The 13,407-nt window shown below is 47.8% G+C and overlaps 1 protein-coding gene across 3 annotated transcripts in view; it reads left to right on the top strand.

Moving 5' to 3' along the window:
• Positions 1 to 13,407, top strand: part of ABCA3 (ATP binding cassette subfamily A member 3) — a 272,379-nt gene that overhangs the window by 43,774 nt on the left and 215,198 nt on the right. For all 3 annotated transcript variants that reach the window (XR_014213589.1, XM_082199036.1, XM_082199037.1), the window contains exons 6-9: positions 1,279 to 1,538; positions 2,237 to 2,353; positions 2,506 to 2,626; positions 7,147 to 7,320. Coding sequence is in view for 2 of the 3 variants with exons in the window: in XM_082199036.1 (XP_082055162.1) it covers positions 1,279 to 1,538; positions 2,237 to 2,353; positions 2,506 to 2,626; positions 7,147 to 7,320 (672 nt within the window). In the remaining variant the exon portion in view is untranslated. The remainder of the gene's footprint in view (positions 1 to 1,278; positions 1,539 to 2,236; positions 2,354 to 2,505; positions 2,627 to 7,146; positions 7,321 to 13,407) is intronic.

The following is a 13,407-nucleotide window of genomic DNA, read 5'->3' as shown; positions in this document are numbered from 1 at the left end:
CCTCGCACCTCCCCTTTTTGTATTCCCGTTTACAAAGTCCTTTCAGCAAATCCTTACCCTCTTTCATTTATCTTTACTCTATATTCTTAACCTATTATAACTATTATCCCTGTCATGGGTGCTCTTGAAGCCAATCTAGGCAGCAGAGCAGCAGTGAATAGGAGTGTGACTGGCAATTTTTCATTTTTGTTGAAGCTGCAAGCAACCAAGGAACAGATTCACAATGGCATTGAGATGTTGGTGCAAGAGTATCTAAAGATGAACTTTTGCACTCGCACCTGTACACCTGTACAGGCTCATGCTGAAAAGCCACCAAGATATATATCAAATAATATTCCAGGAGAAAATTTGGACCACTTTTCCAAATGTGGAAGCAATTTTCAGATTGTTCTTGTATTTAATGGTTACAAACAGAATGGTTGTCTGATCTAAGCATTCTACTGCATAGAAAATGATAAACTGTAACTTCCTGATTTTAATGATAAGTTTGCATCAAAAAGAGCTCAAAGGAAACTGTTCTGACTTTGTATATAGTGAAATGTTATAATATAATATAGGTATGATTCCCCTATGAATGTTCTGTGTGAATGTCTTCATTAATTCCATACTTCTGTAAAATTATTAAAGGTTATAAATGTGTAAACAATTTATTCAGTGCTGAAAATTCAGCAACGTTCTACTTCCATTGAGCAGATAAAGAAGAGGACTAGGTTTTATTTCTCATGATCCTGCTTGGCAGGGGGTTGGACTCGATGGCCCTTGTGGTCTATTCCAACTCTATGATTCTGATTCTAAGACCTCCTAGCCCTGGGCCTCCAGCTGTTTTAATCCAGGCCTGGAGGTGGGCAGAAAGAAGGCTGGAGAGGAACAGACAGGGGAGGAAGAGGAGGAGGAGGACGAGGAGTGCAGGAGGCAGCAAGCAGTGCCTTCCTGTGGGCCTGGACTTGCCCCCTGTGGCTGTCCCCAGCCTGCCACTTGAGGTGACTGCACCACCGAGCAGTGATGAGAGATGTTAAGAGACCCCTATTCCCCTCACTGAGTTCCTACAGTTCCCAGATTTCACAGTGAAGAGGGATTGGCTGTAGAACCACTCTGGGGTCTCCTAAGGACTCTCAGCACCCTTAATAAGTTGTGGCTCCCAGAATTCTTGGTGGGGGATTGGAGGGGAAAGCCATGACTGTTTAAAGTGGTATGATAGTGATTTGTGGTGTGAATGTGGCCTCAGTATCAGACAACTCCTGTGATGTCCTTTCTGACCCCCTCCTCTTGCTTCCTTAGGGTATTACCGAGAAGGCTTCCTGGCAGTGCAGCATGCTGTGGACAGGGCAATCCTGCAGTCTCACACCAACACTTCTGCGGAAAGTGTGCTGGAAAGGTTCATGGTGGTCATTCGCCGTTTTCCCTACCCACCCTACGTCAACGACCTCTTTGTGCTGGCCATTCAGAACCAGCTCCCCCTGCTGCTCATGCTGAGCTTCACCTATACCTCGCTCAACATAGTCCGTTCTGTGGTGCATGAGAAAGAGAAGAAGCTGAAGGTAATACAGTGATAATTGCTTCTGACAGTCCAGGCTAGGCAGCAAGGCTGTCTGTGTGGATTTCTGCATCTGCCGTGTATATAACTGAATTTGCAGTTGCACCAAACACCTATTGACTTTGGGAATCTAATCCCAGAATTTTTTATCCCCAAAGAATCATAGGGTTGGTTCTAGCTAGGTCCTACTCAGAGCAAACCCACTGGACCTGAGTTAGTCATGTTCATTAATTCCAGTGTGTGTACTCTGAGTAGGACTTAGCTGGATACCACCCTTGTCTTCCATCCATTTTTTTGAAAGAGATTGAGGTCCCATCTGCACTATACATTTAAAGCAGTCATATTTCGCATAAAAAGGTAGGTAGCTGCTCGCTTCTTGCTTGCATATGTGTTGGAAACAGTAAGTGATCTTACAGCGAGCAGGAAAACTGAAGAGCAATTTATATTGACCAATCTTTTGCATGGAACTGTAGGGGTACGGCTGGTTTTGAAAGATTAGAAAAGACAAACTTGGGCAGACGAATGTGTCCAGTGTTTGCTGATTGCCCTTATCTGCTGAAAAGAACTATAAACGTTCATAAGTGCTCCTTGGAAGGGAGAAACTGGCTATGGGATTCAAGGGATTAATAATGTTGGGAAAGAGTCAATGTTAGAAGAACCCAATGGCTTGCATGAGGTTATGCTGAATTTTTGCATCCGCAGGAGTACATGCGAATGATGGGCCTCAGTAACTGGCTGCACTGGAGTGCCTGGTTCCTCATGTTCTTCCTCTTCCTCTTGGTCTCCAACTTCTTTGTCACCATCCTCTTCTGCGTAAAGGTGAGCATCTCCCAGCTGGCATTGAAACTTAACACACACATCAGGGTTGGCAGCACACTCTCCCTTCCATCTTCAAGGTTTCTTTAGTCTGTATGTTGCTGCTGAGTTCTGAGTAGATAATGGGACTAACCACAGGGTATTTATTTTTGCAGGTGAGCAAACAGGGAGCGGTGCTCACAAATAGTGACCCCACTCTGGTGTTTACCTTCTTGACCGTCTTCTCTATCGCATCCATCTCCTTCAGCTTCATGGTCAGCACTTTCTTCTCCAAAGGTAAGCAAAGTGTCCTTGGCTGTTTGTCTGTCAGGATGTAAGAGTGACTGATTTGCACAACCACTTCTCTCAGGCTGGCAGAATCTGCTGGCTGCTGCTTAGCCCACATTTGAAAAGTTTGTTGCCAAGTTTGCTGAAAAGCTTGTTGCCTTTCGGGCCTTGCTTTTGGTCAGTGGAAGGCAGAAAGTGGATCCAGATCTGCTGGCAGATCCCTTTGTGCTTCGAAGCAGATAAACATGGGTGCCTGGAGGAGATTGGGAAATATTCCAAGAATGGCAGCAAGAAAATGGACCTCCCTAATGAAGCCCTACCCAATAAAGATCACTTTCATATTATGTTAATGGCTGCTAAGCTCGCAATTTCACATTACTAGAAAGCGGATAATGAAATTTCTGTTGATAAATGGTATGACAGATGCTGGATTATTGCCCCGTTAGAAAAGGTTACCAATAATATAAGAACCACGAAAGGCAAATCAAATGCTATGAACCACAGTGCAGTCTGGGCACCCTTTTAATTTTGTGTACATCAACATCTGATACTGGGAGACATCCACCATCCTTGCAGAAAACAATTTGATTGACCTTGGTTGACTCTCTTGTCCAGTTAGCAAGACAGGGAAAGGCTAATGTCAGTTTATTTGTTGTGCCGGCAAAGGCAAATTGTTATCAGCTGTAATGTGTAATAATCTCACCTGTGGTTTTTTGTTTGTTTGTTTTTTGTCCCATTTCCTGTTGGTTTTTATGGTTTTCAGCTATTTGATTTGCATTTTATAGCTTGGCTGTGATTTCTTTTTCTTATACTGCGGTGTCTAAGGAGAATAAGTAGTTTTGAAAGGAAAAAAGAAGGACTGCTCTCCTTGCAAATTATACTAGCCATAGCTGTCAACGTTTCCCTTTTTTTTAAGGGAAATTCCCTTGTTCCGAATAGGATTCTTCGCAAGCAAAGGGAAAAGTTAACAGCTATGACACTAGTGAGATGAAGTAAAATAAGGCGATGGGAAAGAGAGGGTGGCCAGCCGTGGATTTTTGCTTGGAAGGGCTTTGAGTTCAGTTCAGTTCTGGTACTCAAAACAAATTCTGAGGCTCACATGATGGTTCCTTTCTTGGCCCAAGGTTGTGGGGAGGAACGGAAGTACATGCTCATCCCTTGTTTGTTTTTAGCCCAACGATAGGATGTCCTCTTGCAATCCACAGAGAGTCGGCCACAAGCTTAACCTCACTTATCTGTAGGCAATCCGAAATGAATCCCGTAGGACTTATTTCTGAGCAGATATGGGTAGGACTGTGCTCTTAAGTTGCAGAGGCAGTTAACTGCTGTTTATTCAGCCCCCTGGTGTGGCATTCCACAGCTTTATTGCTTCCAAGTTGAAAGTACAAGAAGCCATGTTTTGTTTTGCTTTGCTTTGCTTTTGGCCTGGCAATTTCCCCCTCCTAGTTTCCCAGGGTGATCACAAGGCCAGGAAGCTGGTGGCGCTTTGTCTCGTCATATTCTGGATTTGAAATGTTAATTATGAGGCTATGCAGGAGCATCAGTGATGTGCATGATAGCTGATAACAGACAAGCAGCTGAGTGGAAATTCCCCAGGGGTGTGGACTGCCTCTTTGCAAACCTAGAAACAGGTGCCTTTTTCTTCTACTGCTTTGGTCCGCTCAAGATACAGGATTGTCCCAGGCAGGGGAAGTAGGTTGGGTTACCCACTGCATGTAACTTAGCCATGGTTCCTATGGCAGCTCGATTTGTAGTCGATAGTGCTTGTTGCCACTGGGACTGCAAAATCATCCCCTTCTCATTTGTGAAGATCAAGTTGCTATTTCAAGCATCAGAGCAGTGTCCCTTGTTGTGTCCCTTGATGCCTTTTTGCTTCACTGCCCTCACATATTGGGATAGAAGTGAATGAAAGAACTGGGAGGTCTCAATAATATCCATTCACGTATAGTATTTGCTACTGTACTGCAGAGTAGCAGGCTCAGCTTTCTCCCCCTAAATAAAGCATAAGAAAGGAGCCCTGTAGGTCAGACCAAAGGCTTAGCTAGTCCAGTACAGTATTCTGTTTCCCACAGTAGCTGATAACACTGAATTTCCCTCCTTTGCAACATAATGCATCCCCACTCCCATCAATGTTTTTGCCCCTGCAGTGTGCCAAAAAACAGGGTGTGGAATGGTCCCTGAGATGATGGCATTGCTAGATTTGAGCATTGCAAAGTATGCCAGATTTAACTTCCATTGTTTTTTAAATTTACTATTGTATTTTAATATTTTGTTGGAAGCCGCCCAGAGTGGCTGGGGAAACCCAGCTAGATGGGCAGGGTATAAATAAAAAATTATTTATTTTAAATTTAGTATAAATTATATTAATAAATTATTATTATTATTATTATTATTATTATTATTATTATTATTATTATTCTGAAGTGGGGTGCATGGGTGGAGAATACCAAGGAAGAGGAGCTGTACATGGCTTCCTTTCAGACGAATTCTTAAGTGCTGCCCTGGGAACCATCGCTAGTCCCTGGTGTGTTTTCAACTAGCCCCAAGACCTCATCGCACAGGAAGATGCCAAAGAGCAAGAGGTTTCTTTGACTCAGCCACTGCATTCTGAAGAGGCAAGCCACCTTTCCACTTTCAAATCTGAAATGAAATGTGGCTTGCTTCTTCAGCATTTGAAGCAGCTGCCTGTGGAAACATCAGAGGGCTTTGAGCTTTGTTCTCCCTGCCCCCCCCCCATGGCATGCTTATGGTATTAATTGGATCGCAGCTTTAAAGCACAAGTTGTAAGGGGAGGAGATGCAATTATATGTAGGGAGTAAGAAAACCAGAACTTTCAGCACAACAAATTTTATTGTAATGCTCTAAGCCAACCCTGGGAAAGGATGCCTCACTTTAATGTGGTGCTGGGGACTTCTAGCCCATGAGCCTAATTAGGCCTGACGAGGCTCCTGATTTGGTAGGTGTCCTTTTTCTGAGTGCAGCCGGTCCCTGCTAAATCAGGATTTGCACCCGGTACCTGGAAATCCCACTGGAATCAGCTGCAAATGCAGCTAGTCCCTGTTGAAGGGTGCCAGCAGCAACACCCCACCCCACCTTTGGCAGTTTAATGGGTTGCAATGTTTACATGTCAAAAGCAACTCCAGGAATTTGAGGCCTAAGCAGTGACTATGCTAGGAACAGATTGCAGAGTGAAAAACAGCCAGGTCTAGTGTGTCACTGCAACAGTAAAACTTGAAAATCTTGTTTGCCCCTGGTTTTCAGAGTTGTGCCTGTAATTCACTCTCTGGAAGAGGCGGGATGTGACTAAGCACAGTGAACAAGTTTGTCACTGTGGGAATGCCGATGCAGACCCTTGTTCAGCCCACCCATGCAAGAGTTTTTCATTTTGATGCTTTTTATACTGAAACCTTCCAGCCAAGCAGACAGTAATTCATTTGAGGTTTACAAGTTTAATGTACCTGTCATTGTGCATTAACAACGCTTTCTTCTTAGTAGAAAACATTGCACATCAAGTCACAAAAGCAATGCCAATTTTAATTGTGCTTTGTTCATATTTAACAGATGAAAAAGTTAACAAATAAAAACATTGCTACTTATTATATAAACAGTGATAGAATGTGTGTCAAGCATGCATCCAGTCAAAAGTTTCCCTGCATATGGAATGTGAGTATGTCAAGGAGAAGAGTTTGAGCCTAACCTCCTTCTTTATGTGCTAGCTTTCCAAATGCAGAGAGTTGTGTGTATGTGTGTTTTAACTTGGCGGAGTGTTCAGATCATGTTCAGACTGCCTCACCTGCAGTCTGAAGTGATACACTCCTGGAAAGGGTTTATAGACGCCATATACAGTGGTACCTCGGGTTAAGTACTTAATTCGTTCCGGAGGTCCGTTCTTAACCTGAAACTGTTCTTAACCTGAAGCACCACTTTAGCTAATGGGGCCTCCTGCTGCCGCCATGCCGCCGGAGCACGATTTCTGTTCTCATCCTGAAGCAAAGTTCTTAACCCGAGGTACTATTTCTGGGTTAGCGGAGTCTGTAACCTGAAGCGTATATAACCCAAGGTACCACTGTATACATATATATATTTCTTTTTTTAAAAAAAGATTTAGACATACAGTATAAGTCTGGCGCAGGGGTTGGAACCACATATAGGAGTAATGAGCATGCTCAGTGTACACAGAATGCTGACTGATTGTTTTGGGGAAACAGGGAAGGAAAAGGAGACTGCAATGGAGTGTCCAGGAAAAGGGTATTATCTTGCTGGGGTCCTGAGCAGGAGCACTCCATGCTGCAAATGTTTTTTGCAGGTCCCCCTTCATATTGCATTTTGCGCCACAGATTAAGGAGTCTAGGAAAAAAGGTGTCAGGACCACATGACCCTCTTTTGCCCCTCCCTTCATACACTGGTTTTGATGCCGCAAGTTGGGTTTCCATGAAACAAAGAGTTCCTATTGAATTTGTTAGTGCACATGAATCCTTGCTGTTGCCGTTATTTTCTCTGAATATTGTCTCTCTTGTTTGCATTCCCAGCAAACGTGGCGGCAGCTGCTGGGGGCTTCCTCTACTTCTTCTCCTACATTCCATACTTCTTCATCTCCCCGCGCTACGACACGATGACACACAACCAGAAGCTTTCGTCATGCCTCATTTCCAACGTCGCCATGGCTATGGGAGCGCAGTTGATCGGCATGTTCGAAGGGAAAGGTGAGTTGGCTAGGATGCTCCTGGCCAGGCGAGAGTACCACCCGCTTGGCTGGCTGCCAGTTTTTGTGGATGCAAATCCTCCTCTGGCAGAAACTGTCGAGCTGCTTTTGTTCTTTGTGCACGTGCAGGAATGCACAGAGCCCATTGTTAAACTGTGGAACTCTGCCCCACAGGAGGCAGTGATGGCTGCCAACTTGGGTGGTTTTTTAAAAAGATTGGACTAGTTCATGGAGGATAAGACTATAGATGGCTACTAGCCATGGTGGCAGTGCCCTGATAGTAGGCCTGGACAATATATCAATATATCACCCAGGATTGGTACAAGGAGTAGACCATGATGTCAGCTTCACTCAGTGGTATATTGCTGGTGAAACCGCCAGCAATATACCACTTCCGAGTCCCTCCGCTAGCTACAGTGGTACCTCGGGTTAAGAACTTAATTCATTCTGGAGGTTCGTTCTTAACCTGAAACTGTTCTTAACCTGAAGCACCACTTTAGCTAATGGGGCCTCCTGCTGCCGCTGTGCGACTTCTGTTCTCATCCTGAAGCAAAGTTCTTAACCCAAGGTACTATTTCTGGGTTAGAGGAGTCTGTAACCTGAAGTGTCTGTAACGTGAAGCGTCTGTAACCTGAGGTACCACTGTGCTTCCTCCAGCGATCGTTGCCATTCCACTCTGCCCTCATACTGTGCAGAGAGAGAAAAAAGCTTCATCGGCGAGGCACCGATAACAGCTTGTTCCTCTGCATCTTTTAACTGCTTGGCTGAGGAGTGTGTGGTTGCCGCTCCCCTCAGCTGAGTAGTTAAAGGATCCCCCAGTCCAGCGCTGGCTCCTGCGCAAGCGGGTGTGGGGGAAGCACCAGGGATGGCTCTGCTGGGGATGGGGAGCCCTCCCCATTGCTGGCAGTGCTGCCCAAAGGAGCCCCGGTGCTCTCCCTACTCATCCGTGAGCGGGGAGAGCACCGGGGATGACTGAGCTGGGGATTGGGAGCCCTCCCGTGCCCCAGGTGAGCTGTACAAAGAAGCTGCCTTGTCCCACCCTCTAGGCACTAGGATGAACCCTCCTCAGCTCCCGCTGTGAGAGCTGCAGCAATTTCCTTTCTTTTGTTATGGAAAATCTGGGTGCGTATTTACCCTGCCACCCAGCCAGTCGGACCAAGTCCGTGGATTCTAGCGGAAGAAAAGGAAGCTCAGCCGGACGCAGGAGCAAAATGCGAAGATCCAAGTTTATTGCGCAATAGGTTCAAAGCGAGATTGAACCCCGAGGATGGGGCGACATAGACTTTTAAAAGTTCCCTCCAAGTCCCATAACACAGTGCGCGAAACGTCATGAATACATTATGGGAAGGTTGGGTTTCATGGGTTACATCATGAATACGTTACACACGTCATGAATATCTCAGAGAAAGGTGGGGTTACACTAATTTACATTTGAGGGAAGGGAGGGGGAATATGCAGAGCGAGGGTCATACACAAATATACATTTCATGAGTACCGGTGGCGGTGGGACAATGGGTTACTGATATGCACCGTCTGCCACCTGGTATTGCCTGGAGGAAGGGCTGGGCAGAACGATCTGATGGGATTAAAGAGTTCCTGTGTACGTGACTTGCCGTCTCGGGGATTATGGAGTCGGGCAGCATCATGGAGTCCTGGGGAAACTGAGTCAAATGACACCAAGAGCGAGAAAATTGGAGCTGTGGTTGATTTTATATGAATTTTGAAAGGTTCTGATAACTTTCAACCTGTTCCGTAGCCTAGATCAAAAGCGGAAGCAGAATGTATCCATTCTTGTAGAAATGGATACATTGTAACAAGGGTTTGACAGTTTTACGAGGTCGGGAGTTTCGGTTCTATTGTTCTCGCCGTGGGGGGCCGTCAGCAGCTCGTCAGGAGGTTAAATGAGGCGTGCAAGAGCTCCCTGAGCTAGCTTCTGCAGGACGAATGCATGGCTGTGATTGGCCAAAGCGCGGCCATAGGAATAAGCGGAGAAGAGAAACACTCGGTCTACTCATTCTAAGTATGGAGCGCAGATAGGCATAGGAAAGGATAGGGAATATATATATATTCGAGCATATTTCGCTCGGGAAAAGGTCTGGGAAAAGTGTGGTGCTTGTGCAACGGTGAAGGGGGTTCGAGGGTGGGTGTGCGATGGCACCCCTGAGGTCATCGCCTCGGACAGCCAAAAGAAGGGGGGGAATAGGCACCCCCCCCTCAGTCCGTATCAGTCCCCCATTCGGAGATAGATTTGCATTAAAGTTCTGTAAGAACTTGCAAATCCTTTCTCCGCACCATTTGAGCACTAAATTTCGGTGATCTCATATTCACCTTCTCCCAAATGTCTCATTTGTATATAGTCTGGGAAAGTGGGAGCATGTCGGGAGCGGGAATAGGCTCGCAGAGGAAAGGAGCTAGCAGAAGCAGAATGTCGGAGGAGAGAGCAGCAAGGGGTAATACAATGCATAGTACAACATAGGATAGAGACACAAAGGAAAACAGTTAAGATGATAAACAACACGACTTTCAATAGTTGTCTGAGCCATCCCAGCTTGGGCAACCATCCCCATAAGTCCACATCGGATAGCCCCTCATGCTGGATGTCGTGGAGCTTCCCTGCTAGTTCATGAATGTTATTTAAATGTCCAGTTATATTTAAGGTCTGGTCAGTCACGTATGTACAGCACTCAGTGCCTATTAATGCACAGGTGCCTCCTTGACTGGACAAGAGGAAGTCTGTCGCGATCCTCGTCTGTAGGCTCAATTGTCTTACCTCGGATAGTTCCGACATGAGAGAGTCTGTGATCTGAGTCGCCTCCTGCATGAACTTAAGGAGGATGTCGGTGAGTCGGAGAATATCCACGTGGTTTGAACCAGCACCGTAGGCGGGGAAGAGTGCTCGGCCTACGGTCTCTCCATTCGCAGCAACGTCTGACAGGTCTGACAGCTCCCTTTGCTCCCTTTTGTTCCGTTGTCTTCCAGGCGGTAGGTGTGGTAATATTCTAATTCCGGGAACGATGTAGCCAATGAAGCAGGATCCGGACATGTGTGGGCTCACCCATGTATAAGCGCGGTGCCCACACACCCAGAATAGGCCGCTGAGGTAAGATTCCATTCGGCCTGAAGCAAAGGTTTGTAGTAGCATGGTGTCTGTGGGTAGTGGCTTCCAGTCCAAGGGGTGTCCAACCGCAGCGGCCCAGGCAACAGTAAGGTTGGGAAAAGTTCGGGAGTCCCTTGTGTTAGAGACAGTGACTAGTCCAGTTGGTAGGATTTCCAGAGTGTTGGTGCATGTACTGGATCCGATGAAGGTTCCCTCCCCTGAGAAGCTGCGGCAAAGGGGTCCCTTCGTAGGGCCGGTGAGGTAGAGGTATTGATGTGTTAAGTTGAGTGCGGTCAGGTTCCAGGAGGTAACATTTCCGGAACGGAACTGTTCTAGAGTCACTGGTACAGGGACCAGTGGGAGGCTCTGTTGGAGATGGCTGGGTGCGTGAGCGCAAATCCAGCAGTCCGGGTAGGGTGACTCCTTCGCCACCTGGCTGAGAAGCTTAATGTAGGAGTTTTGCTCCCAGGATGACAGGAGGTCTTCTCCCGGGAGTGCCGGGTCGGCGCCGAATTGTCGGGGTGCTGTACCAACCGGATGGAGGGGGTCGGTGGTGTTCAGTAGTTGCCTATCCCTGGCGATACCGCTGCACCGCAGGGGTCCGACGTGGTCCCATGAAGGGGAGCGCGAGGGGTGTAAAGAATGGTGCCACCCTTCGAGATACTCAGCCCCTCTCCACTCATAAGTGACCCCTAAGTCCCATAGACAGCAGAACCGTCGTAGGCAGAGTCCTTGGAGTTGGGGCTTCCGGGTTTCTGGGGTGGAGCGGAGGCACTGGAAGCCGAAAATCAAGTTTCCAGAGGGGTGGCTTGATTCCGTATAAGCGTGAGTAGCCCCTCCTGTCTCGACTTCGGTCCAGTTTGGGGTTTGCGAGACCTCCCCGTTCTCGTAAAGAAGGTAGGTCCCATTTCTGCAGGTCAGCCGGTAAGAGGAGTGGTCAAGAGTGAGAGCCGCAGAGCCGATACGGTGTAGATCCTTGTCTCGGATGAAAAGTTCCCAATATTCGTTTTCGGCGAGTTGGGGAACTAGGGAATGGCGCAGCAAGGTCCGAGACTCAGGAAGGCAGAAATCAAAGTCCCCCATTCGATCAGGGTTAGACCTTCCCGTCTCGACCTCATGATAGTCCAAGAAGTGGTAGTTTGTTCGTAATCCTGTGCAGTGGTCTGATGAGGTGGACGTGACCCAGGATGAGGCAGCGAGGAGAAGGGCGGTGGTGACCAGGCGCATGGTTCGAATGCGCGTAGGGAGAGCGCAAATGGTCGAACGAACGAAGGCAATGGAGCTGTCAGATGAACTGTCAAAAGGCGAAGCTGTCAACGAAGCAAGCAGTGAATGGAACTGTCAAATGAAGCAAGCTGTCAATGGAGCTGTCAAGCGAAGGAAGCTGTCAACGGAGCTGTCAAGCGTGGTTGTCGGCGCGTCTGAAACGTAGCTTGATGGTGTTGGTATCTGGGATGATTTCGGACGTCCAGTTGGGTGTCGCGGTGTCTGGTCCGGTCTGTTGGGCCCGACTTTGACCCCGATCAGCTGGTCCGGTCTGTTGAGCCCGATCTTGGCCCCGATCAGCTGGTCCGGTCTGTTGAGCCCGACCTTGGCCCCGATCAGCTGGTCCGGTCTGTTGAGCCCGATCTTGGCCCCGATCCGCTGGTCCGGTCTGTTGGTCGTCGTCGTCAATATATGAGGTCGGTAGAGCAGGTGGAGTCGAAAAGGTGAAGTCCTCGCCGTTGCTTTCTTCCGTCTCCTGTGGAGGGGGTGAGGACTTGCACCTAGTGTGATGTAACCAGGAATTCTTCTCACCTACTTTCACGGCGGTTGGCGATGTCAAGAGTACTTGGTAGGGACCTTCCCACGCGGGTTGGAGTGGTTCTTTCTGGTAGACCTTGACGAGGATCCAGTCACCCGGGTGGAAGGAGTGAGCGTGGACGTCGATGGGTAGGTTCTGTCCCTCGATGGCCGCGTAGTGGTGGAGACGCTGTAGCTGTGTCTGGAGCTGAATAACATAATTAGTAAGTTCTGCCTCCCCCAGCTCCAGTTCAGATAGTGGGAATAGAGTGTTGTAGACGGGAGGAGGTCTCCCGAATAAGAGTTCGAATGGAGAGAGTTTCAAACGTCCGGTTGGGGCGCTGCGGATGTTATGAAGAACCAGTGGGAGTGCATTCACCCATTTAAGGCCAGTGAGCTCGCAAAGTTTGCCCAACTGTATTTTTATTTCCTGGTTCATACGCTCCACTTGGCCAGAAGATTGTGGGTGGTATGGAGTGTGGAGGTCCCATTTAATTTGGAGTGTTTTGGCCACTAATTGCACCACTTCTGCAGTAAAGTGGGTCCCCCTATCGCTGTCTAGGTGACGGGGTATGCCATAGCGGGGAATAATGTCCTGTAGGAGGGCCCTGGCAACTACGGATGCGGTAGCTTTTCTGCAAGGGAATCCCTCCACCCACGAGGAAAATTGGTCAACTATAATCAGAGCATGTTTAAAGCCTTGGCATCGGGGCAGATCAATAAAATCAAGCTGCAAGTTCTCAAAAGGGACAAAGGCCCATGGTCTGGCTCCCGGCGGCCTCCTGGGTTCACGCTTAGGATTGAAGCGCTGGCAGGTAATGCAATTCTTTGATGCTGCTGCTGCTGCGGCAGCTATCCCGGGTGCGTACCAAGATCTAATTACATGTTCCATTAATCTCCCTTTTCCCCAATGTGTCCGCTGATGAAGAAACCTCACTACTTTTGGAGTCCAGGCCTTTGGAAGGACGGTTCTTCCATCGGGGAGGACCCAGATACCCTGTTGTTCGGTGGCACCTATCGATTCCCACGTAGCCTTTTCATCCCTTGGGGCAGATTTGTAAATTTCTGTGAGGTCTAGGTCTGCTGGCAGTTGGAGGGCTTGGAACTCGGATTCATTGTTAGGGATGCGTAAGGCTGCCATCTGTGCGGCTTTGTCGGCTCGTCTGTTTCCTTTAGAAACTGAGTCCCTGCCCTTGGTATGGGCCTTGC

This window comes from Podarcis vaucheri (genome assembly GCF_965113315.1).
Source record: "Podarcis vaucheri genome assembly, chromosome: 14".
NCBI lineage: Eukaryota > Metazoa > Chordata > Lepidosauria > Squamata > Lacertidae > Podarcis > Podarcis vaucheri.
This window is presented reverse-complemented; position numbering and strand designations above follow the sequence as displayed.